General features: G+C 44.7%; 4 protein-coding genes across 7 annotated transcripts; 2 read left to right on the top strand and 2 right to left on the bottom strand.

The window, feature by feature from the left end:
• Positions 1-159: 159 nt before the first annotated feature.
• rhag (Rh associated glycoprotein) lies at positions 160-6002 on the top strand. The gene is made up of 10 exons (XM_086100182.1): positions 160-471; positions 2608-2791; positions 2953-3103; positions 3285-3432; positions 3887-4053; positions 4145-4282; positions 4370-4491; positions 4571-4644; positions 4746-4819; positions 4927-6002. The coding sequence occupies exons 1-10, from the start codon at positions 294-296 to the stop codon at positions 4999-5001; spliced, it is 1311 nt and encodes a 436-aa protein (XP_085956308.1). The 5' UTR covers positions 160-293; the 3' UTR covers positions 5002-6002.
• A 240-nt stretch (positions 6003-6242) lies between these two features.
• LOC147187594 (uncharacterized) lies at positions 6243-9822 on the top strand. Of its 2 annotated transcripts, none has more exons than XM_086101165.1 (7): positions 6243-6383; positions 7109-7169; positions 7884-8036; positions 8105-8151; positions 8231-8320; positions 8550-8642; positions 8723-9822. In XM_086101165.1, exons 1-7 carry the CDS (start codon positions 6381-6383, stop codon positions 8771-8773), a joined length of 498 nt encoding a protein of 165 aa, XP_085957291.1. In that variant the 5' UTR covers positions 6243-6380; the 3' UTR covers positions 8774-9822. The 2 variants fall into 2 exon arrangements, with proteins under 2 accessions (XP_085957291.1, XP_085957290.1); XM_086101164.1 differs by having other exon boundaries at positions 8228-8320.
• A 340-nt stretch (positions 9823-10162) lies between these two features.
• Positions 10163-15197, bottom strand: rd3 (retinal degeneration 3, GUCY2D regulator). 3 transcript variants are annotated; one of them, XM_086101124.1, is made up of 3 exons: positions 15158-15197; positions 11427-11749; positions 10163-11046 (listed from the first exon to the last, which is right to left on the bottom strand). In XM_086101124.1, the coding sequence occupies exons 2-3, from the start codon at positions 11714-11716 to the stop codon at positions 10686-10688; spliced, it is 651 nt and encodes a 216-aa protein (XP_085957250.1). In that variant the 5' UTR covers positions 11717-11749; positions 15158-15197; the 3' UTR covers positions 10163-10685. The 3 variants fall into 3 exon arrangements, with proteins under 3 accessions (XP_085957250.1, XP_085957249.1, XP_085957251.1); XM_086101123.1 differs by lacking the exon at positions 15158-15197 and adding an exon at positions 12660-14364; XM_086101125.1 differs by lacking the exon at positions 15158-15197 and adding an exon at positions 12231-12650.
• A 2402-nt stretch (positions 15198-17599) lies between these two features.
• On the bottom strand, positions 17600-22843 carry slc30a1a (solute carrier family 30 member 1a). Its single transcript, XM_086100691.1, has 3 exons — positions 22203-22843; positions 21922-22129; positions 17600-20367 (listed from the first exon to the last, which is right to left on the bottom strand). Exons 1-3 carry the CDS (start codon positions 22539-22541, stop codon positions 19517-19519), a joined length of 1398 nt encoding a protein of 465 aa, XP_085956817.1. The 5' UTR covers positions 22542-22843; the 3' UTR covers positions 17600-19516.
• Between the last annotated feature and the right edge of the window lie 747 nt (positions 22844-23590).

The raw sequence follows: 23590 nt of genomic DNA, 5'->3' as shown, positions 1-23590 counted from the left end.
ACCCATCCCTGCAAATGAATGGGGGTGGGTGGTGGGGGTGGCAAGAAACAGGGGGGGGTGTTCATCATCCAGGAGGCCCGAGACCTCTGCTCCGTCATTGGTCACGCCGAAATCGCGCATCAGTTTAAAAGCCGACGCCACTTTCTTCCCTCCCTTCACTCAGTCAGTCAGTCACAAAGGCCTATTGTGCGCACGCGCGTGTGTGTGTGTGCGTGTATGTGCGAGCACGTTCCTGTGTGTGTGTGTGTCCGCGCCACAGAGCGCCACAGAAAGACAACCGAGTGGGACTTGGGATGCCTGCGTACGCCACCAACATGAGACTCAAGTTCCCCATCGTGGCCTTGGCTTTAGAGGTTATCACCATCATCCTGTTTGCAGTCTTTGTGGTTTACGATGACGGTAAAGGTCACGGCCACGACGCGCACGACAACGACACGAGCCACCAGGACCCGCCGATGATGCTCTATCCCAGTAAGTGTAAATAGTGCGACTGGTTTGCTGAGGGATGCTCCGATGCGGCGCATCTATGACGAAAGAGGGGAAAAGTCGTAACTTCGGGGAGTGGGGGGTTTATGTGTCTTTCTGCGGGCCTTTAAAGGCCAAAATATTGAATATACAAGTTGGGTTGACTGTTACGAGACTTTTCTGCGGACGGTTTTAAGTGAATGTTATTGCTTGTCTTTTCCCAATTTTTTTTTTTTTACATTTTGGATCTTATCCAGTCCGGTTTTTGATTGGAAAAATGTGAACTCTATTCATCTCCGTGATGGACGACAGAAATAGAGGCTGTTTGTTGCAGTGCAGATCTAATAAGTGCAATAAGAGGAGTCACAGGGTCGCACTCCCTTTGGTCCAGCCAATCGCAGGGCACACATTGATTGATGAGCAACCGTCCGCGTTCACACTCACACCTCGGGACAATTTAGAGTGTTCCATTAACCTGCCATGTATGTTTGCTGGAATGTGGGAGGAAACCACAGTACCCGGAGAAATCCCACGCGGGCCCGGGGAGAGCATGCAAACTCCACACAAGGAGGCCAGAGCCAAAATCGAACACTGCACTGCGAGGCTGGCACGCTATCCAGTCGACCGGAGAAATTATTTGAAACTTTTCTACGGATGATGTGCACTCCATTTGCAGCCTTGCGCCGGAGTTGGTGCACGCTCACAGTTGGGCGTGGCAGGTGTGAAACCCAGAGATAAGCTCAGTGTAACAGCTGCCACTTCAAATGGGAAGCGTTTGCACGAGTTTATTGAATTTGTCGCATTGTTCTTGCTTTAAATGTTAAAATTTTGATGAGATAGACGATGCCTCCCTTATCGGTGGTCCTTGTTGAATGTTGTCCACATTTAAGTGAATTTAGATTATATGCACGGATACAGTAGAAGGAAAACGTGAAAAAATAAAATAAAAGCCACGTCTATACCGCCCGTTATGTCTGCTGCTACCGCGCAAAGTCTTGCAGCCATCGGCCATGTCATACTTTCTGTGCATGACAAATACCCATGAGGAAAAACAAATGACACTTTGTAAGGTGTGAAATGATTTCAAGCATCCTTCCCGACATTCATATTGCTCGATAGTCGTCGCCAAGCGGGAGCATCTCTACTGGTGAGCGTTACCTAACGTCTGGGCGTGACGCCAGACACTGTGGCTTCCTCCCAATTCTCGCGCCTCAAATTCAGTTGCGCCGCTCAAACTATTTTGTGACCCAAAAGGGTTTGTTTTTTTCCTTTTCATAAAGCATCATTTAGGTTGTAACGCAAACGTAATATTCGATGGGCAGCTATGATGATCACCGACCTAGTGATTTAACATGCACTTGTTATATTTAGTGTCAATTTAGCAGAGCTTATCTTTAAAAAAAAAAAAAAAAAAAAAAAAAAAAGATTTAAAAAGGTCAGACGGTAGTTTAAAAACGGTCTCCTTTCAAAACAATCATCATACGGCCCATGAGACGACACGGCGGCCATTGGATCGGTTATCGTAAAAGGAAATCTATTGTCTTTCTTGCCTGATGTTATTTCCATGGATGGATCTCATCAACATGAAGCTAAAGGTTCCAATTTCCTCTCTTTGAGGGAACAGTCATCATCAACAATGACCTTGCTTACTTGAGATGGGCGTAGCATTATTGTTTTCAATCTTCAAAGTCTTCAAGTATGAGTTAAAAAAAAAAAAAGCTACCTACATACAAGAGATGCTTCACTTGGCCAAAAATACATTCTCCTCCCATACAAAACCTATTTGAGTCATATGCTCTTCACAGAAGCCGAACAAGGCCGCTAAATCGCTCGGAACAGCGCAAGCGTTTTCTAATGCATTGAGAGTGTGATTGAATTGCTTTTTCAAGCCGACGAGTCACGGCTGACAAAACAGCACCCGTGTAAGGAAATGACTCCTGAGATCCCCACCGGCGCCCAATGAATTATTTCAAGCGCTCAAATGAGTGTGCAGGAAATTAATCGCGTGAGGTCCGTTTTTGAATTGAACACGAGAGACGAAAGCGTTTCATCTAATCCAATATCGCCACCGCCGCCGAGCGTTTACGCGCGGGGACTTGCGTGACCAAGTACTTACCCGCCTCCCTTCCTGTGTGCCTCCAGTGTTCCAGGATGTTCACGTTATGATCTTCATCGGTTTTGGCTTCTTGATGACCTTCCTGAAGAGATACGGCTTCAGCAGCGTGGGCATTAACCTGCTACTGGCCGCTTTCGGCCTGCAGTGGGGCCTCCTCATGCAGGGCATTTGGCACCTGGACGACGGCAAAATTAAGATCGACATCTTCAAGTAAGGCCAGCGCCATTTTAGAGTCCCATTTATGATCCTATCATCCACCCCTGTAGATGTACAGCACTTTTGTGTACAGCGGTGGTGGTTTTAAAGTGCTCTAGAAATACAGTTGACTTGAATAATCGGTTTTCCTAACAACGAGTCTTCTCACCTTGTAGAATCATCAACGCGGACTTCAGCACGGCCACTGTCCTGATCTCCTTTGGGGCAGTTCTTGGTAAAACCAGTCCTGTACAGTTGCTCATCATGACCATTCTCGAGATCACCATCTTCTCCATCAACGAGCATCTGGTGGCAGAAATCATGGGGGTGAGTTCGCCGGCCAATCTCATATAACGCAAACAAGCACCAACCACCAGAGGAAAACGATCCTCCTTTGATTTGTACCCGAGTAAATAGATAAGGCCGAGAAAATCCGGGGCCGACTCGTGGGCGACTTTGTGGAGACTCCACTTTGCGCAGCAATGAAATAATTCTCATCTCTTTCCAGGCTTACGATATCGGGGCCTCCATGATCATCCACGCCTACGGAGCCTATTTCGGTTTGGCCGTGGCTCGAGTACTTTACCGACCTGGTCTGAGGAACGGGCACGAGAATGACGGCTCCGTTTACCACTCTGATCTGTTTGCTATGATCGGTAAAAAGACAAGTTCCTACGATTGAAAGTCATTTGTCAATTCACTCCGAGTAGCCCTGGCCGCAGAGCGCATTTGGAGGCGGGGCTCAACGTGGGGTGGAAGGTGCTTCGATTTCCTCGTAGTCGGGGTCAAACCTTGAGGTCCACCCCACGTTCAGACGCACCTCGAACTGCGCTCTGCAGCCAGGTTCTACTCATTTTCTCCCAAGTTTGAGCTGCAACTTTCCAAAGCCTGCTTATTATTTTACGCCATCTAGGGGACACAAATGTCCCCGCAGCTTCAACACTTAGGGATGTGCTGTATGCTAAAAGGCCTCATTCTAGCAACCTAAACCAATAATTTACATACTGTCGAAATTGGACTTTTAAATGAGGAGCTACTGCCGCCCCTTACATTTGGAATTTGCGAAGAAATAAGATGAAGTCCATGAGTTTCGATTGCATCCTTAAACAGGGACGGTGTTCCTCTGGATGTTCTGGCCCAGTTTTAACTCGGCCATTGCTGACCCGGGTTTCACCCAACTCACTGCGGTGATCAACACGTACCTCTCCCTGGCCGCCTGCGTCCTCTCGGCCTATGCCATCTCCAGCCTGGTGGAGCACAAAGGAAAATTGGACATGGTAAGATCAACTTCTGTGGCACTGGAATGTGAATTTGACTTCAGTGGAGCGTACGTTTTACCCGTTCTGTCATCACATCTTTACTGTACAGGTGCACATTCAGAACGCCACCCTGGCCGGTGGCGTTGCCGTGGGAACGTGCGCCGACATGAACATCGGGCCCTTCGGGGCGATGCTGATCGGTTTAGTGGCGGGCATCATTTCCACACTGGGCTTCAAGTATCTAACTGTGAGTTTGGAAATGACCACCGATTAATACACAGCGCATACATACATTAGTGTTCAAATTCAAATGTTTTCTGTTCTCTCTCTGCAGCCTGTTTTGGCATCTAATCTGGGCATCCAGGATACCTGCGGTGTACACAATCTGCACGGCATGCCGGGTATCCTTGGAGGCTTGGCTGGTATCGTGGCTGTGGCTTTGGGAAAAAAGGATGGGTAAGGTTCAGTAATGCAAGGCGCCAAATGTCACTTTCTTTAGGTTGTGCTTGATAAAATTCTGACTGTTCGCCTTTAGAGGGAAAGCTAACATGCAAGCTGCTGCCTTGGCTTCGTCCCTTGGGTTCGCTTTGGTCGGTGGGGCTATCACAGGTGGGTGGAGATTCGTGTAAAAGGGCCTTTTCCAATTCTGACTCATCAAGTCAAAGACCAAGACCCAGGGTGACCGAAAATGTGTTTCCCCGATTTCTCAGGTTTAATAATGAAGTTGCCTATTTGGGGGCAACCTCCTGACCAGAACTGCTTCGATGACTCTATTTACTGGGAGGTAAGAAATGCTACTATACTTCAGAGATGATGGCAGAGAGTAAATATTTCATGTGATTGAACGCGAAATTCAGGACCATTCATCTTCTTTTTATGATTATTTTCCAGGTCCCTGCGGAAGAAGAGGAGAATGAGGAGAGCTTGGCTCACGCAGATCACTCAAAGAACAAAGCAGATGTTTAAAAATATAGAAAAAAAAAGTGCAAAGAGGAATCGTATTGTTCCACAATGCTCTTAAATGCAGTTTGGTTTGAGTTGAGACATTAAAAACAAACAAAAAAAAACAAGTAGCGCTCCGTGGATAAAACGGCATAATTAAACAAATGTCAATTGATATTCACAGAGTATTAAAATAGAGAAGTTTAAAATACGTTTTGAAAATTCAGAAAGTACAGTCAAATGCCCATCCCTCATGAAAGCATATTTGATCAAGATTAACCTTAAGGGTTGTTTTTACTTTTTGACACTGAAATAATCAACCGTTCACAAGTGAATTATCACTCAGCACTGGAACACGGCAATGCCTGTTAGCTTTTTTTTTTTTATCTTTAATAAATTTACTAGCATGTTTTTTCAAAACTATTTTTACATATTAGAATAACATGTATTTTTTTGTTTTCAAACTGTTATTTTTCACAAGTAACACTTTGGGGAAAGACAGGGACAAAACAGGGCTCCACTTGACCTCATCACCCTTACCTTTTGACCTTCACTGTTCCTGTGATGAACCAACGTGTGTGTGTGTGTGTGTGTGTGTGTGTACACTGTGGCTCATTTTGTTACTATTTTTATGACATAAATTGTATTTTTCTATGTACATACAAGTTCACACATTGATGAATTGACATGGTCAGTTTGGTTGTAGCCCTGCAGTGTAAAAAGAATCAGTCCACAATTTCTATTTTACCAGATGATGACAGAGGACAAAAGTTACAGATTTTCATATGAAATGCATCATTCTTTGAATCAAATGATTTTGTGTGTGTATGTGCGTTACAAAAAAAAGGGCTGTGGGTGTTATCAAACTGACTACATTAGATAGTAATCAATTCAACTTTTTTGGATAGCTGCGTGATACTTTGAATAATGACAAGCATCCATTTTTTTTGGAATTTGTGCTTCTTGTATTTGTATAATGTACTAACGCTGCCATAATAAATGTTTTGTACATCATGATAAAAATATGTTTGTGTTGTGACGTCATTATGATCAACTTTGGGCGAGAGGTGGAGCGCATCATTCGCCAATGTCAAACTAGTATTCATCGGGGGGCACATAATAGTTCTGGTTTCCCTGGGCGTGAGTTGAAAGGATGAATCCGCATCCTACAAATGTGTATCAATAAAAATAAACAAACTAAATAAAAAACGAAGTTGTTTTTCGTCTCTCTTCACTTCCTTGTTGTGAAGGAAGCTCGCAGCGGTGCATTCTGGGATACAAAATGTCTCCTGTGGCCGTTAGCTACTGCTAACCTGCGGACCATCGCCGCGAATTAATCTAGACGTATATACGCTGTAGCGTTGTCGAGGTGTTTTCGATAATAACCGTATTGCACTGTTGCCATGGTGAGTACTGAATGCCGGCTTCTGTCAAACGCATTGCGCGCGTAAGATATGCAAATGAGGAGTTGCATTTGGTTAGCGACACGGTCCGGGTCTCATCATTTGCTGCAGGAAGAACCGCTACATGCAATCTTTTCATCATTTGTTCATTTATTTGTGATTCCGCTGGCTATCTCCTGGTTATACCGGTTGAGAGAGCTCCATCGAATTGGGTGGCGGTTCGGTAACGCTGCAAGATGTTACCGTTAAATTTTGGTAAGAGTCCATAATTTGATGACGCCGTAGAATATTCTAATGTGATATCTTCTATGATTCAGGTTGTGCATTGTCCCATTTATGCATTTGGTAAAAATCATAAGAGTAGGACTATATGGCATCTTGAGTTACTCTGTGTCGTGATTTAATAAAAGACGACGACAAAGCAATTTAAATGGACGAATGGGATGAGGGTACGGATCTGCTTTTTGCATTCTTTCAGTCTAATGGAAATTTAAATTCAAGGACTTTATCGATCACGTCAAAAGCTTACATTATTGTCACAACACAATGGATGATTGATGTGTGAGCTCTTATCCAATTTCTTTCCCTATTGTGCCGAATAAAACATTTAACAAAAATGTACACATTTATCACTCTCAAAGTCTTTCTTCGCTTACCTTTCAAACAGTCCTTTTCTCCATATTTGACAGATTTGTCTCAATAATCCATATTCTTCTTTTTCTTTCCAGTCAACAAGAGCGGAGTGCAGAGTGTCCAGTTCAAGCTCCAGGGCGGATGACAAGAGCAGAGGCAAGGCTGCAATCAATCAAATGAACAAACAAAATAAGATATGTTACACATGCATTTGTCATTACGAAGGAATCAGAATCCTCAAGTATGGTAAAAGTTAGATGGACAAGGTCATTTGTCACCTATAATTGGTGTCACGTGAGTTCTAAAAAGATCTTATAACAAAATATACACTCAGGACTTAAATAGAATTACTGGGATTTATACTGTACATGCAGTGCGTTTACGCGGCATACTCTTATTTATGTGTAGATTGTTTGTTACCTGGGCGGCCCGGTAGTCCAGTGGTTAGCACGTCGGCTTCACAGTGCAGAGGTACTGGGTTCGATTCCAGCTCCGGCCTCCCTGTGTGGAGTTTGCATGTTCTCCCCGGGCCTGCGTGGGTTTCCTCCCACATTCCAAAAACATGCATGTCAGGCTGATTGGACGCTCTAAATTGTCCCTAGGTGTGAGTGTGGGCGTGGATGGTTGTTCGTCTCTGTGTGCCCTGCGATTGGCTGGCAACTGATTCAGGGTGTCCCCCGCCTACTGCCCGGAGCTGGCTGGGATAGGCTCCAGCACCCCCCCGCGACCCTAGTGAGGATCAAGCGGTTCGGAAAATGGATGGATGGATTGTTTGTTACCAGTGGGCATCCAGTCCTGATCTCAACTGAGTAGGAATATTTGGCTGTCCGCCTACCAGAGCAAGTTGACTCCAATATTCTCTTTACGCAGGTAGAGAAAAAAAGAAGCGTAAACGCAGCCGAAGTAGATCTTCCTCTTCCTCGTCTTCCTCCAGTTCATCATCGGGTTCATCCTCAGCTTCGTCCTCTTCTTCACCGGGTTCGTCACACTCATCCAGCAGCCGGAGTAGCTCCAGAAGCAGCGGTGAGTTTTATTCGCAAACTTTGATTTGATCGTTCTCTCGCTAAACGCGGTCGCCGATTTCTTTCCAGACTCCAGAAAGCAATCAAAGAAAAGCAAAAGTGACAAACCCAAAAAGGTATTTGTCTCTCTTGTGGTGGTTGTTTATGAATTGTCAAGTAACTGTTGCAAAACTTGTCATTTTTCATGTGCAGCAGAAGGGGAAGAAAGAGAAGAGGCATAAACATAAAAAGGAAAAGAAAGCCAAAAGCAGGGAAGAAAACTCCGGACCTGTTCAGATATCCAAGGTTGTTCATCCACATTGTTTTGACTGTGTTGTGAGAGAGTTAAAAAAATCATCAAAAATAGATTGCGTTATACGAGACGTGCAAAACGTACCGAAACATTAAACAGTTGGACGTGTGCATCCAAATCTCACTCCAATTGGAATGCCCCTCGCCTTCCTGCGTAGTTTACTTCCGTCTTGAAGGAAACGGGCACCTGGTATCAGATCTCATCGCTCGTTCTTGTCCTCAGTACTTGAAGGAAAAGAAGAAAGGCAGGAAGTACAGCATGATTTCAGGGAAGAAAATCAAGATGAAAGTCAAGAAGTCAAAAAAGGACAAACAGGTATGTCCACCCCTTCAACAGACGGTTTATTACGTTTTGCTCTTTGCTCTTCGATCACGTTGAATCTATTTCTACCACAGCGAGACAAAAATCGAGCCGAACTTCTGGAGTTCTTGAACTCTACCTTGTGATTCCCCGAGTGGGCACAGCAGCCGACCTCAGGAAACTACAAGCAAGCTGTCCAGGGGAAGAAATGTAAATAAAAGGTTTATGTCAAACCAGGGTGCGGCACACCTTCAAGCGGGGTACACACATACCGATGTTTAACATCTGAACCGATTATTTAGATGAGAGGGGGAAAAAAAAACAACTCAAGCTTTAAATCAAATGTCTGCCGTAGTACCAAGACTGACCTGTAAGAGACACCACAGTGCAGATGAAGGAGTTGAAAGCGATGTAGAAGTAATAGAAGAAGCTAGGCTGTGAGCTTATGTTAGAATTAAATTTCAGTCGTAGTACCAAGACTGACCTGAATGAGGCGCCTCCATGCAGATGAAGAAAAATGTAGCAGAAGAAGCGAGGCTAACTGTTAGCTTAACTTGCAACTAAATTTTTGTTGCAAACTCTTCTCAATTTCAGTTTTATTGTGGTGAATGAATTGTGCAAACACGCACTGCAATCCAACTAAAGCAAAAAAAATAAAGCGAGAATTTGTGTTGACTTTGTAAAAGGGTAAACAATCTAAATGTAGTGCCAACTATTGGTATGTGTGTACCCCCGCTTGAAGGGGACAACACGCAGCACAGCGAGGTGGTGCTATGACTGAATTTAGACCAAGTTGGCGAGCGGGCTCATGGGACATGTTTGCCGCTGATATGGCCGTTATGAACTTCAGGTGCACCTGCACAATGTCATTGGAATCCGCTATCTGCTCTGCAATGATTAAAAAATACTCAATTTTAATTCGCACTGTCAGAGAATATTCATTTTAATTATTTTTTTTTTGTTGTTGTTTCCAGTGCAGGTGTGCCAAATAAAGTGGCTATTGGCTGTCTACGGTATGTCAATAACAGTTTATTCGGCTATCGCTACTTTTTACTTAGGCTCCATTTGACCGTCGTCATTCGTCTGTATGAATACAACCGTTTTTATTGTGACCGTCACATCCTTGAAACCCCTCAGTTACGTCGGCATCCCCCCCCCCCCCGACGCGTCCTGTCAATAAATTTGTCAAACAAAATACCCCCCCCTTGTCGTTTTCAAACCCGTTCACCGCATTCATGGAGCTGTGTGTCACAATAAAGCAATCAAATGTTTTATCGCTTTCTCCTGTCGTATTTTATATTCGCTCTGACTTGGTGTAGACCTGCGCTTGTAAAGAGAAGGTACAGACGCAAAGCTTTTAGTCGGCTGACCTTGTATGGAGGAGCACCACGCATGGTCATTGTGCGCTGTGAAAGAGTGCGAAGGGTGAGTTATCCTCAGGTGATGGAGGCGGGGGGGGGGGGATTATTTCCTGCTTAAACATAAAGAATACAGAGCAACGACGTGCAAATTATGAAAAACTCAGGCAATCCGAGTTTGTTTGGAACGAGGGTTCACATTTTGTTTTTTTATTAACAATATTTGGGATCAGAACTTGACAAAAGTGTCTGCTGACATCGAGTTGGCGAATTACAAAAATGTGAAGGAATGAGTGGATTTCTTACCAGGTGTTTATTGTAATAAAATGTAGGATATCAATTGCAAGCCTAAAATATTTATCTGAAGGTGACATGCATAGAAACTAAAAAATAAATAAACATCACATGGCATAGAAAATACTCTCCTGTGTGTGCGTGTGTTAGATACATGCATGTGCCTTTAGGAGGTGGGGCTTGATGGCTTGGCACGTGACATCGTTGAGTTTGCGTGTGGCCGTCTTGCGTGAGCTGCAGCTGATAGCAGCTTCTGCGCGAGTGTGCTCATTGTGTTTTGTGGGGGTCGAAAAAAAATTCAAGTCAAGTCAGATTCCCCACTAAAAACTGATCACTTAAGTCTGACTCGAGTCAAGTCAGATGACTCAAATCTGCCATCTCCACTTCTTGGTCCTTCATTGTACCTTTAGATAAGTTTACTGCTGCTTGTTCCTTTGTATCTGAAGTCCGGCATGCTCGGCATGCTCCACACCCTCTCCTCCCTCTCGCTCCCTCTTTCCACATCTTCCGACACCGTCTTCAAGTCACTCAAACGGCCGCCCTCGCCCGAGATGAGGCCTGCTGCGCTCCCAAATGGGTTGATCTTGATGCGGGACCTGAAGTTCACCAGGGACATGCTCTTGGCGCGTTTATTGCTCCACTGGCGGGCGAGCCGCTGGGCCTCCTGCTCCTCCTTCAGTTGCTCCACAGCCTCCAGGAGGACCGAACGGAAGAGGCCCGACACTTCGTGCACCTCTGGCTCGCTAGCTCGAATCGTTTCACGGAACCTGTGCACAACCAAGAGGAGAGAACTGTCATTTTGCGTCAGATGCCATTTAATTTTTAGCACCTTGCTAGCGCGAGCACTAACGAGGCTCCTGAGACCTCTACAACGTGGGAACAGATGCGCAAACAAATTCAGGGTGTGCAAAAACACACAAGTTCCCCATGGGAAAATAAGGAGGTGAATCATGAACCCGTTTCTCCAATTGTTGTTTTGAATTGTAATATCAGTATTCACCACTAGATGGTAGACATTGCTTAGTTGTGCTCCAACCAGTCTTTTCCATCAGAAATGTCCTCACTAATCGGAAGCAGTTTACGTAGTTGGTCTAGAGACAGAATTACCAGGAAGAGTCCACCAGCATCTTATATATTTGATACTAACTTGAGTATGACCAGTCCACAGCAAGACGGCGGCACCTTGGAGCAGAGGTCCTCCAAGCCCAGCCTCTCCCCGGTGCTGATGTTGTAGGACGAGCGCGGCACACTGGCCAACCAGCTGTAGTCCACCCCGGTCTTGAGGCGTCGGTACTCGCTTTCCCTCTCTCTCTGCTGCCTCTCCGCCTCTTTCAGCTGCCAGCTCAGCTCCACCATCAATGTGTCTGCGACCACGTCGGCCGGCTCCCTGCGTGGGATGCGCCGGTGAGGCTCGTTCCAGCTGAACCAGGAGGCCATGGCGCGGGTCCTCCTCAACCGGATCCCCGAACTCTGTGCGTCGTGATGAATTCAAAAGCATGACATGGCCACCAGGCAGAAGATGAACAAAGAGTTTCACTGCAACTACTGTACGTGATTCAGTAATATTACGGTAGTCATTCTTAGTAGAGGATAAAGATTATATGCGTGTATTGTTATATTGTATGCCTAGATGCTATTCATTACATAATCTGTGACGTTTCTCAGTATGTGTTAGCATTAAGATGGCAATAATGGCAAAATTACATACAAATCATGTAATTCTCATAGTTTGTTTAGTTTGACAGTAAACCAACTGAAAGTTGCATCTTGAGTCTTTTTTTTTTTTTTTAAAGATTTGTTCACTATCCATCATGCTACTACTGTGAAGTAATCCGAGGTCACTGCCACAATACAGCAGTAGCATCCATTTTTTGCTCTTAAATCAAAGCAAAATAAATAAATAAAATAATGGACTAAAGGGAATTATTGTGGTAACCAAAATATGACAAACCTAGCAACTTAGAACACGCGCTCACACACACACACATATACACACGCACACACACGCGCAAGGTGACCACCTTGTTTTGTAACCGTCCTCTCTTTAATCTGGAGTTAATCCGTTCACACGATAAATCCAACTCCAAAACATTCCACATAAAATGTGTTTGGTTTACTCAATTCTATTTATACAATCGATATTATGTGGGGGTGTTTTTTTTTCCATTTCACAAGAAGGACACATATAGATATGAGTGAATGATCCAGATTCAACCGAGGAATATTTGACTGTTATTCCCACAATCACATGACATATAGATGGAAGGCAGCCCTTTGAGCAATTTAAATCTTCAGAATCGCGTCAAATGTATTTTTAAGTGGTTAAATTATCTGTGTGCTGAATTAATTTCATCAATTAAAAAAGGGAACTGTTTCTTACCTCTTGATTTCTGTGGAAAGTTTTTTTTTTTTTTTTTTTTTAAGATGACCTCCTCAAACCACAATTAAAAAATAAAAATAAACATTGTGAGCGAAAGCCTCAGTCCGATGTTGTGAAAAGCGTAGCAGGTACGTTATGGATCCACTCTCTCCATTATCTTCATCTCTGTATATCCCTCCTCCTCCTCCTCCTCCTTCTCCTTCTCCTCGTCTTCCTCCTCTTTCTCCCTGGAGCCTCCGTTGGCTTGCCTTCACTTGTTGCACTAGGTCGGGGGCTCCCGCATCTCCAGCGGGAAATTGAGGCCCCTGATGATGAAGTGCTTATTTCCCTTGATTTCCCCCCCGCCCCCTGAAATTCTCTGTTGCTATAGTAACTGGCCTAAGCCTATTTGTCCACAACAACCTCCATCAGCTGAGAGGGGAGCGATGAAGAGGCAGATAAAGGGGACAAAGCGATTTCAAAGAGGGAGTCCAATTCAAAAGGATGTTGTAGCGCTTGATCAAACATGTGGACGAGGTCGTGCGTGTGCCAATGAGCCTCCTGCGGATAATGTCTTTCTCTGACCCGTAGAGGCCCGCGTTACGAGATTGCTCGGCGATGCAGTAACATCGCATCTTTAGTTTGGTGTGGGTGGTGTAAGCGCACACTCAACACTGCGGTACGAACTGTGAACTCTGTTGAATCACACCACAATTTGCAGTAGTCTCAATGGAATTGGGGTAGGGGGGTGAGAATTAAAAACAGACTATTTTTGAAACCGTTGTGCATGCGCATTACTTGTGCTACTAACAGCCCCCCCCCCCCCAACCCACCACACACATACTTGAAACTACAACATTCTAACTTCAAATCAGAAGGGAGGTAGGTTGCTCGGTTTTTGATTTTTGTCCATAGAAGAGCGAAATTATACCTACGGTAAAATAACCATATAAAAAGTCTAACCAAAGGGTGAATTCTGCCTGCAGTCATTCCCAAACAACACTATGTCTCCTCAACTTGGAGGGAACAGATGGGAAAGTAAACTGCTCCCAGGAAACCCGACATGAGCCTTCCCTAATCCTTTAAGGTGATTCCCTCAACCGGCCACAATGTGCTCCACTTGGCCTTCCTTCAATTAACACTTCTAAGGGACGCACTTATACTGGCATTCATTATTAGAGGCGCTGACTGATCCAAGCTGCGTATCAAGGTCAGAGAATATGTATTATTAGAATCATAAAAATAAAAAGACATCTTTAAAAACAGAGTGCAGAAAGTGCTAGGCAACAAGAAGGGATGTTTTGTGAGAGGAGGCCTTTTTACAAATCCATTTTTCCTCCCATCAAACGACTTAGTACTGAACGAGATTTTACTGTGCGCTTACCCAAATCTTCCACTAGAGAGCGGTGTTTCACCAACCTTGTCATTCAACGCGACCAGCTCACCCGCACAGCAGATAAACTACGCAAGTAAACGTTCCATCATTGTAGTTTGCTTTTTACCCTCAATCAACCGGATTCGGGTGCAGCACACCTTGTGCTGGCATTCAGGAATAAAAGAAATCAGAAAACTACTAATAGTTTCTACTTGATCGACAAAGCAGCAGTCGACCAATCACATCCTGACTGAATGATCCCAGATACAGTATAAGGCAGGGGTGTCCAAAGTCGGTCCTCAAGGGCCGCTGTCCTGCCCGTTTTCCAGCTCTGCCAAGAGCAACACACTTGATTCAAATAATCAGGAACGTTCTAATGCTGCTTCAGAGCTGGTTGATGAGCTGATCATCTGAATCAGGTGTGTTGCAGCTGGGAGAGCTGGAAAACAGGCAGGACAGTGGCCCTCCAGGCCCGGAGCTGGACATGCCTGGTATAAGGGCTATGGGCACACTTGTTCATCAACATTATGACAGAATAAGGATGCTCCCCTGACTGAAACGACTTACTTCAGCACTCCTAGGTCGCAACTAAATAAACGTTTTAGGGCAGACAGGAGACGTCCCACAAATGTAAACAAGAAACTCCATTGTGCGACTACGTAAACTTTCCACTAGAGTGCGGTTTCCCCATCTTTGTCATTAAAGGAGAAGTAGTTGATTCAGTTCTAATGATCATTCTTTATTTTTACAATTAGGTAGCTTGTGTGGAATCAAACCGAGAAAAGAGAGTGTCCTCGGGTGTGTTGTCAACCTTCGACTGTGAAAACAAACAGTACAAACTCACTCAAATAAGCAGAATTCTGCCCCGCCTGCTGAACAAATAGAAATCCTCCAAATCATACATTCTTTACTCAGGCACCACGGTCAGGGAAAAGGTGGACTCAAGAGATTCATCACAAAATAGTTTTTAGATGCCTTCTTCCATCCATTTTCAAAACTCCTGATCTTATTTAAAATTGCTAGAAGCTGGCACCAATCCCAATTGGCTGGATGCCAACCCACTGACAATCATTCAATTCTCCGCCTTGTAGCCTAAAATCAACTGGATTGGAGTTTTAAGTGTGTCAACAGCCACAAACTTCACCTTATCTGTCTTGTTAAATCATCAAACTGCCACCTTGCTCAAATCCTCACCGCCACTAAGTTTCACAATGAGATTCGCATGTTTCATTTGAAAACGGCAAGGCTGATACGGAAGGAAGTGCTGGCTAATCACATGAGCACAGGAGAAAAAAAAAGAAAACACAGATGTGCTGACATCCACTTTTCATTGGCCTTTGTCCAGTTTCCCCTTTTGAATAGAAAAGCCCCATAAGCACTGTGGACTGAGGCCTCTGCCATTCACTCACAGCTCAATACTCACAAAGCTCACAAGCGTAAATGGTCAGAAAATGCTACGCAGCACTTCACGCTGCAGTGTGTTAACACGACTTGGTTTACATTTCATACATGAATTTGGTTTTCGTTTGAAACTAGAGCACACTTAACTTGGTTAAAGCTCAAATGCATAAATGCATACTCGGCTTTTTGGATGAACCTAAAACACTCTACCTGTCACGAGCGTGATGGTGTGAAGGACTCCAAAAAGCAGTTAGGAGGGAGGGGCAGGGTGGACTTCACAAAACGTGTTCATAAAACACAGAGCAAACTAAATCCAAAACCACTGAGTGGTCGGGCGGGGAGTCATTTCAACAGCAAACCAATGACACAACGGCCAACAGGTGTGCAGCTGCAGGAGGGGCCCCACAGTGCCCCCTGTCGGTCACAAAAACATCCATGACACAACCACCTTTACGGTCAACTTGATTTGACCTTCTTTGAACGTTCCATAATCAAATTTTAATCTGTAACTCCATCACCATTCCGTTCAGTCGTCATCGGGAGTGTTCAGACATGTCTTACTTTTAAATGTGATCGTCAGCTGATCATGCTTCACTGTCAGCTGGTCTTTTCTTCTGCTGCTGCTCACCTGACTGATAACAGCCCCTGTGCGCGTCCACGTGCACAGATTATATGATGGGGGCAGGGGGTGCGTTCATCATCCATCATCCTGACTTGATGTCCTTCAAGTGTTTTATGATTAGCGGGGAATAAATTATTGCTGGTCGGAATCACTCAGACTTGTGATCAAAAAGACAAAAGCGTAAGAAGGGATACATTTAGTTAACGCGTTCTTCACTCACACCTCCTGCAGCTTCGATACAAACAATACATAGAGCATATTTGTATCTATGCACGCCGTGACACATCAACTTTCCCTATAGGCTTATCTTATCTTATGCATAGGCTTTTAAAATTGTTTTCATTTTCGATGCAGGGGTCAAAGTTCCAAAGGCAACGCTTGTAGTTTGACATTTACACAGAGTGACGAGGTGCGCATTTCGAATCTGGGCCTTCAGTGTTGCCCTTATCGTCTTCACGAAGCCCAAAAGGTGTCATGGTATCTCAATCAATCAATCAAGGATACCCACACAATTTTTTTTTTGTTCACTAAACGACATGTCATCCCCACACTAGTCACCACTGTCATGGTGGCGGTGGTCCGTGGAGTTAACATTCCAGCCGGCTTAGGCTCCCCCTTGCCTGAAAGCTCTTTGATGGAGGCCATCGGAGCTGCCATGTGGTCCGATTAAAAAAAAATTTTAAAAACTCGTAGTGTGGGAGAGGAGAGGCCTGTCACCCTCAGCACTTTTAATCCACAATCCCAGAGTCCAAATGATCATCTCTTCATCGGAAATTCTTTTTCAATTTATTTAGGAATTTATAAGCCTCCACATCAGTACCCCTGGGGTGATAATTTAGCAATGCTGAATACGGTTGAGCAGAAACTCCTAAAATAGTTTATTTGCTCAATTCTTAACACTTAGGTGCATTAAAAGCATGCGGGAGGGGTAAAACGGAATAAAAAGGTTTTCTGTCATGTATTCCCTCTGACAAGTGGGGGGGGTTCACTGTATTAGCCCCGCCCAAAAAAGGAAAAGTGGCCGTCTAGCTTTCAGCCCAACACCAAACGTTTTTTTTGTTTTTTTTTGCTGACACTCCACTCACAAGTCGAATGGGTTCAACGAAAACACGGACGGCATGCTGACTCGCTTTTTAATGTTGCACACATCCACAATAGCCTGCAGGCAAGGTGCAAAGAACACCCGCTGTGAACAGAGAGCGCGCACAAAGCACTGTTGTATGCGTCGACAACATGAAACAAATGCATCGCAGCAGCGCACAGGAATGCTGGGTAGAGCCCTGGGTGCATGTTGCCTTTGCACTGCCCCCCCCCCCCCCCCTCCTCGCCTCTGCCTCTTATGTAAGACCCCATGACCGGCAATCGTATGGTCAGCAACTGCAGCCGTATTTGAAATAATGTTGTTTTCAAAAAATAGTTTTTTTTTGACTGCCTTTTTATCCAATCCAGTGATTAATCGACAGATTGAACAATGGTTATTTGCAGCCCTAATCAATGACACGCATTTCACAGAATTCTCACGCCCACCCCAGTCGACTATATACAAAAAGAGCAAGAGACACCTTTTAAGTTCATCAACTGTACCAAACAGCCATATATATATATATTTTGTCTCAGGATGACACAGTGGACAGAAACAGTAGATGGCATATCAAAAAACATCAGCTCACATTTCATCTTAAAAAGAAAAAAAAAACTAATTTTCACATAAAGCCACATAAATGTGCCCAAAGACACAAAGTAGAAGTGACTGCACATTATAAAAATGAAGGAACACATCCAAATACATTTCCCAGCACATTTGTTTACATTGCATATACATCGAATCAGGAGGGGGATTCTCAATTGCACCTTGTTAAGTGACAAAAAGTATAGTCATGTTTTTTTTTTTGTTTGTTTGTTTTCTTCAAGACAATTTCAAGGCCACTATAAGAACTTGGGTGCTCAGCCGTCCAAAGCAGTGGACAGATGAACTGCATGTTGAGTCACTCTGACAGTGGTGTGGATGCTTGGGACGACTCGAACATGTACATGCACCTTTTTTAGAGCTCTTGACCCAGAGGACCAAGTCTCAAGTTTGGACAGCGGGAACGCCGCCAAAAAACGACTGGCCATCATCGCGAGCCCACCGGCGACATCGCGGGGCTCGTTTCTTAGCAACGGGAGGCATTAAATCTCGAACGAATAGGGCCGCCGTCGCCGTTTACGTCGACGGCACTCAGTGCTATTACCAGTGGGCGCAAAGGCAGGCTATGAGGTCTTTATCCAGCTTCTTATCCAAAGAGGCCAAAAACTCTAACGAACAGCATAGATGGGCCGAAGAGAGAAGAGAAGCAGCATCTACTGAGCGTAATAGATTCTTTCTAATAACTTAAATACTTCATTAAGCAATACAATACTCCATTTTTAGGGGTGAGGGGATTAGGAGAATACATACAAAGTCCACAGGCTGAAGTGAGCGAGACGTGTGCTGCGAAGGACATTCGGAGGTCCTGAGGAGAAGCTTTGGCACAGCAACACCATGGTTGACAAGGTTCCGAAGACAGTGAACCCCCCTGACGTGCCATCAATGACCAAACGAATCGGCGTATCAATCGTCGTTTGCATTTTCAGATGGCAAGCGAAAAAGTCACTCGTTTCATTGTTATTATTTTTTAATCTGACAGAAAAAGTCAACTCATTTTTCCATCTTTATATTTTTGGCTTGGAAATTGAAAAAAAGAGGCCACAGCACAGAACTTGGTACTAATATTGGATCGTTTGTGTGGACGCGACCCGGAAATTTGGTAACAAGATTAAGGCCCGACCAATATGGACTTTTTGAGAATTTAAAAAAAAAAAGAAAAAAAAAGATAAATCGGCGGATTAAATAATTCATGTAATGAGAAAGATAACTTTTTTAAAAATATAAATTACAGGCAGAACATTTGACAGTTTTCTATTTCATCCATTCATATTTGTTTAGTTTCACAACAGAGAGAAAACTGCAAAAATATTACATATGTCTCAAGGGAAATATATACTGTATATTTTCAGAATACGTTTTGGTTCACCACAAATGTAAAAGTTTGGGAAACACTGCAATGTATAATAAATCATCCATGTTATGATATGGCTCATTTGATGGATGGTGGTCTTGGTCGTGGCTGATTGTGGCAACTAACAAGCTGAAGTACCTTTACAGCGGCTCGTTCGTGCAACTTCAGGGCCAGTTCAATTAAAATCAAGATCAATGCTATGGCCTATTTTTTAATTTCTCATTTTTGAGTGGAGCTAAAAATGTAACGATGAAAAATCAGGCAACATTTTGTTGGAGTTTAAAAACAAATGAAGTCTTCAGTCATTTTTTTTCATTTTAGGAAAGGAAAAAAAAAAAGATACACGGATAGAGGCTTGCGACGAAAGACCGTCTGAGGCGGGAACCACGGAGCCAATTTTCTAATCTTAATCGACAGCAGTTAGTCCAGCTTGTCACTTCTCTCACAGAGACGACTCCACCTCGGAGGTGACGATTACCTGCGGCTGCACCAGAGACACGGCGGCCGGCTCCGGGCTCTCGCCAATGGCCCTCAGGTCACCGGCTGCCTTCTTGTCGCCGGCGCCGCAGCACAGCTTGGGGGCGCACTGAGTCCGGCAGGAGAGCTCGCACAGGGAGTCCTGGGACTCGGAACTGAAGGTGACAAACTCGGGCTGGATGGTGGTGGCGTGGATGCCCTCGTTGTGGAAGAAGTCCTTGATGCGCTTGGCCACCTCCATGTAGGACGTGGGGTCGTGGCACTTGATGTGCGCCGTGGCGATGATGCGGCTGCCCGCCAGCTGCCACACGTGCAGCTCGTGGATGGCCAGGACACCGTCCAGGTTCAGCAAGCGCTCGTTGAGGCGGTGGATGTTGATCTGCTTAGGGACCGTCTGCAGAAGGATGAGGGCAGACTCCTTCAGCAGCGGGTACGTGGTGTACAGCAGGATGCACACCATGATGAGGCAGAGCGTGGGGTCCAGGTAGAGCACCCAACAGGGGCCCGCCATCTTGGCGCTGGCCGCGGTGGGGCTCCCCCGCAGATCCAGCAGGGTGTGGTTGCCGTGGTAGTGGTCGGTGGCGTGGCTTTCGATGCACGGGTTGACGCAGAGTTCGTCTTTGTTGCAGGGCTGCCACACGAAGATGAAGATGAGAGCGTTGATCACCACGATGACGGAGCCCAGGGCGTCGCCCAGCACGTGGAGGAAGACGCCGCGCATGTTGAGCTGCGAGGACGTATTGTGTTCATTGTCCACGTCCTCGTACTGAGCGCCGCCGTTGATCTGCACCTCGGAACTCTCTTTCGGGCTGACGTCTGAAAAATTTCAATTTCAAAAAGAATTGATTATTAAAGCAGTCCAACTAGTAAACGCCAACTAGTAAACGATATTAAATATGGATTAACGTTGTTAAATCTTGTAAACTGTGGTAAAAGAGCTCTCTTGCGGTATTACAATCCTTAAAGAATGTAACAACTTTATCATGCTCTGCAAATAGAGAATTGATACAACTGCAAATTCAACTTAAACTAGTCAGCGCGGTAGAGGAATGTGGAAGGGGCCCCGGAGTGGATTTGCCTCGGGCTCCACAAATGCCAAGCAGAAGAGGTCTCAGACCAAAAAAGTACTTTTTACATTCTTCCTACTTTATTTTTTTTGTGACGTGAAAATGGATCAGTTTGACCCGTAAGATGTCATATGCCAATTTCTTTCTTTTTTTTTCCCCCTTACAGGCCGTTGATGGTAGTGAATGTAAGTGATAGGTTTAAATCTTAAAGCCATGACTGTTAAGAGCTGAATTTAAATACAGCATTCATTTCAAATTGGGCAAAATGCAATCATTGATTAGGGTGTGCGCACAAGGGTAAGAAACTGTTTGCCTTTGCCTCAATCCCCGAGACAATGGAGGCTCATTCATCAGTGGCCAATGCTACACTTTCGGCCGTCGACTCCACCATTACGTTGACATACAGTCCAGTAAATGCAACCGGGGCATGGAAGAGGGGAGCAAGCGCTCTCCATTTATTGAAAATGTCAAGGCCAAACAGTGTGTGTATGTGTGGGGGAGAAACCTGGGTCTTGGGAATGACTTTAACCCTTCAGGGCCCAAGCAAGTGAGAACGACATACGCCTCGGAACCAAATGACCTCCAGTTTTCATGTGACTGCTTGTTTCTGAATAGGCTAAGAGGAAATAGATTGAACTGTTATGCAATGTGGACTGCTGACTATGAAGACAGCTTAGAGCACAGGCTGCCTTGGAGTCGCTTGGAGGGCAGCCAAAATGAACAAAATTGTAAAATATTTGTGCTTAAATAGTTAGTTCAGGTATCATCAAACTAAAAATGAGAATAGGCTATTTTTATTCGAGTTATCTATTGCCTTTTAATATATTAAATATAGAGAACACACAAAAAATATGTCATTCATTCATTTATTATGATTTAAACATTTTATGAAATATTTCGATATATGTGTGTTCTAATTTTTTTTGTCTTCTAAAAATATTGAAAAATGACTTCGGGAATGATGCTTTCTGGCAACAATATTCTATAAACTGCAGTTGTTGGTTAATTAAAATTAAATTAGCTTCAAGACGAAATGGGAAAATGAAACACAATTATGTTCTTGACGTTATCATAGTATACATTATGCAGAAATAAATACATATTTATACATTTATTTTCTCTTTAGCATGGTCCGCAAATGACATCCTACTGGCTGCCGGCGGAACAGCAGGCGGCCAACCAAAAATCGTGACAGTTTGGTCAGGTGTCCGTTTTTTTTTTTTTAAAGCATATTATAATTATGTATTTGACAGAAGTGGTCCTTAAGAACCAAAGTCGGCCCACCACTTGGTATTTCACTTACCGGTTTGACAAGCGTCCGTGGAGCTACTGTGGTTCCCCACCAAATTGTTAGTCTCTCCAGGAGTCCCGTTGCCGGCCCGGTGTGACTTGGCGCCTTTGCCCTTCTTCCCCCCGTGCGAGTGCCCGTGTCCCCCGCCGGCGTGGCCGTGGAACAAACAGAGCCCGAGCAGGTTGACCAACAGCCCCGCTAAGCCCACTCCGGCGAGCACCTAAAATTATTTTCAATTGTAAGTTAGGAATTTTTCCATTGTGAGACAAATAAAATGTTTTCTTATCTTATACCTGCGGCCGCTCGATCTCGCGGGCCTCGGTGAAGCGCTCGATCGCCTCCAGCACGATGGTGCAACACAACGCCGTGAGGAACACGGCGTTGACCAGCGCACCCATCACCTCGGCCCGGATCCAGCCGAACGTGTTCTTGTCGGTCGCTTGGGTCTTCTCGGCGAAGCGCACCGCGACCAGAGCCACAATTAGAGCGATGACGTCTGACAGCATGTGAAAGGAGTCGGACAGCATCGAGAGGGACGCGGTGATCCGGCTCACCACCACCTCCACAATGAAAAAGGCGAACGTCAGCGAGAGCATGCACATCAGCCGGACTCGATTGGGCGCACATGCCATTTTGCTCGTGATGTTATAGAAGGGGGCAAAAACCCAAATGAAAAAAGAAGAAACTAGCTCGCCCAAGCTAGCTAGCTAGAATGAACTCCGAGCTAACACCTCGAGCTAACTGGCTCCCCGTGAGATAATACGAGCCCCCCCCCCGACTACACATACACTATGGTTATCCCGTAATGGCAGCGGCACTTCGACTGGAAGACAACTCATCCGAAAAATAGCGACTCGGCCAACACCATGTCTCCAGTTTGCAGACGGGTTGAAACTTTGCACCCGAGCCGGTAAACTTTCCACACGGAACACCAGAAAGACTTGGGAAGGGACTCGCCCTGTGCTGGTCCCTATTGGACGAGAGGACGAAACGTCCAAGCTGATTGGTTGGATGTCGTCGCCTTCGTAAGTGGGCGGGACGCAGCAATTGGGCAACCGTGGTTGCTACGCACGCTATACGAGCGGAGTCTCGCGATGATTGACATGTGCATTATAGTCTAAGGCGGACCTCTTGGGAAGAAAATAAAAACAAAATATAAAATAACTTGACCATTGGTTACTGGACTATATACGTTACACATTTGACGTGATCAACGTGAGTTCTTGATGAATGACACGCATGTGTTCGTCTCGTTACCAAGCATCAATCGTCGTAATAGTTTGTGCATACGTGTGCTATGATAAAGGGTGTCCCCCTGCACATTCCTGGTGCGAAGCATCTCAGGAACTCAAATGTGACATAATCGTTAAAATTAGCAGCGCTGTAGAAATTAAAATATTTTGAGGATAGTGTCAATGACTAATTAGCTATTAGTGAAAGTCACGTTATGCCGTAATTGTGTGCCAAAACGATGATAAACTGGCGACACTGTGTGGCAAATTGAGACATTAAAATCAATTGAGTTATGGAAAACGAGCGACCTCCTGTGGCACATTTTGGTATTTGAACAGGAGTATTCATTAAACTCGATTGTAATTGTTTTGGTAAATACTACTTTTGTTAATTTGTAAAACCTTGATTCTTGTGTTGCTTTCCTGTATTTCTTTGTTTTGTACATCTT

This window comes from Hippocampus guttulatus, chromosome 20 (genome assembly GCF_054856545.1).
Source record: "Hippocampus guttulatus isolate MCC_2025c chromosome 20, RoL_Hgut_1.0, whole genome shotgun sequence".
Classification (NCBI taxonomy): domain Eukaryota; kingdom Metazoa; phylum Chordata; class Actinopteri; order Syngnathiformes; family Syngnathidae; genus Hippocampus; species Hippocampus guttulatus.
Note: the sequence above shows the minus strand (reverse complement) of the source record. Positions and strands in the feature narration are given on the sequence as shown.

What these genes read in the sequence shown, in the direction of transcription:
- LOC147187594 (XM_086101164.1), top strand. An exon ending in GAGTAGCTCCAGAAGCAGCG is followed by an intron (nt 8,037 to 8,104) that starts GTGAGTTTTATT and finishes ATTTCTTTCCAG; the next exon opens with ACTCCAGAAAGCAATCAAAG. An exon ending in AAAGTGACAAACCCAAAAAG is followed by an intron (nt 8,152 to 8,227) that starts GTATTTGTCTCT and finishes TTTCATGTGCAG; the next exon opens with CAGAAGGGGAAGAAAGAGAA.
- slc30a1a (XM_086100691.1), bottom strand. Translation starts at nt 22,541, where the DNA reads ATGGCATGTGCGCCCAATCGAGTCCGGCTGATGTGCATGCTCTCGCTG. An exon ending in GCGAGATCGAGCGGCCGCAG is followed by an intron (nt 22,130 to 22,202) that starts GTATAAGATAAG and finishes AAATAATTTTAG; the next exon opens with GTGCTCGCCGGAGTGGGCTT. An exon ending in CACGGACGCTTGTCAAACCG is followed by an intron (nt 20,368 to 21,921) that starts GTAAGTGAAATA and finishes GAAATTTTTCAG; the next exon opens with ACGTCAGCCCGAAAGAGAGT.
- rd3 (XM_086101124.1), bottom strand. Translation starts at nt 11,716, where the DNA reads ATGGCCTCCTGGTTCAGCTGGAACGAGCCTCACCGGCGCATCCCACGC. An exon ending in TGTGGACTGGTCATACTCAA is followed by an intron (nt 11,047 to 11,426) that starts GTTAGTATCAAA and finishes GGTTGTGCACAG; the next exon opens with GTTCCGTGAAACGATTCGAG.
- rhag (XM_086100182.1), top strand. Translation starts at nt 294, where the DNA reads ATGCCTGCGTACGCCACCAACATGAGACTCAAGTTCCCCATCGTGGCC. An exon ending in ATTAAGATCGACATCTTCAA is followed by an intron (nt 2,792 to 2,952) that starts GTAAGGCCAGCG and finishes CTCACCTTGTAG; the next exon opens with AATCATCAACGCGGACTTCA. An exon ending in ACAAAGGAAAATTGGACATG is followed by an intron (nt 4,054 to 4,144) that starts GTAAGATCAACT and finishes TTTACTGTACAG; the next exon opens with GTGCACATTCAGAACGCCAC.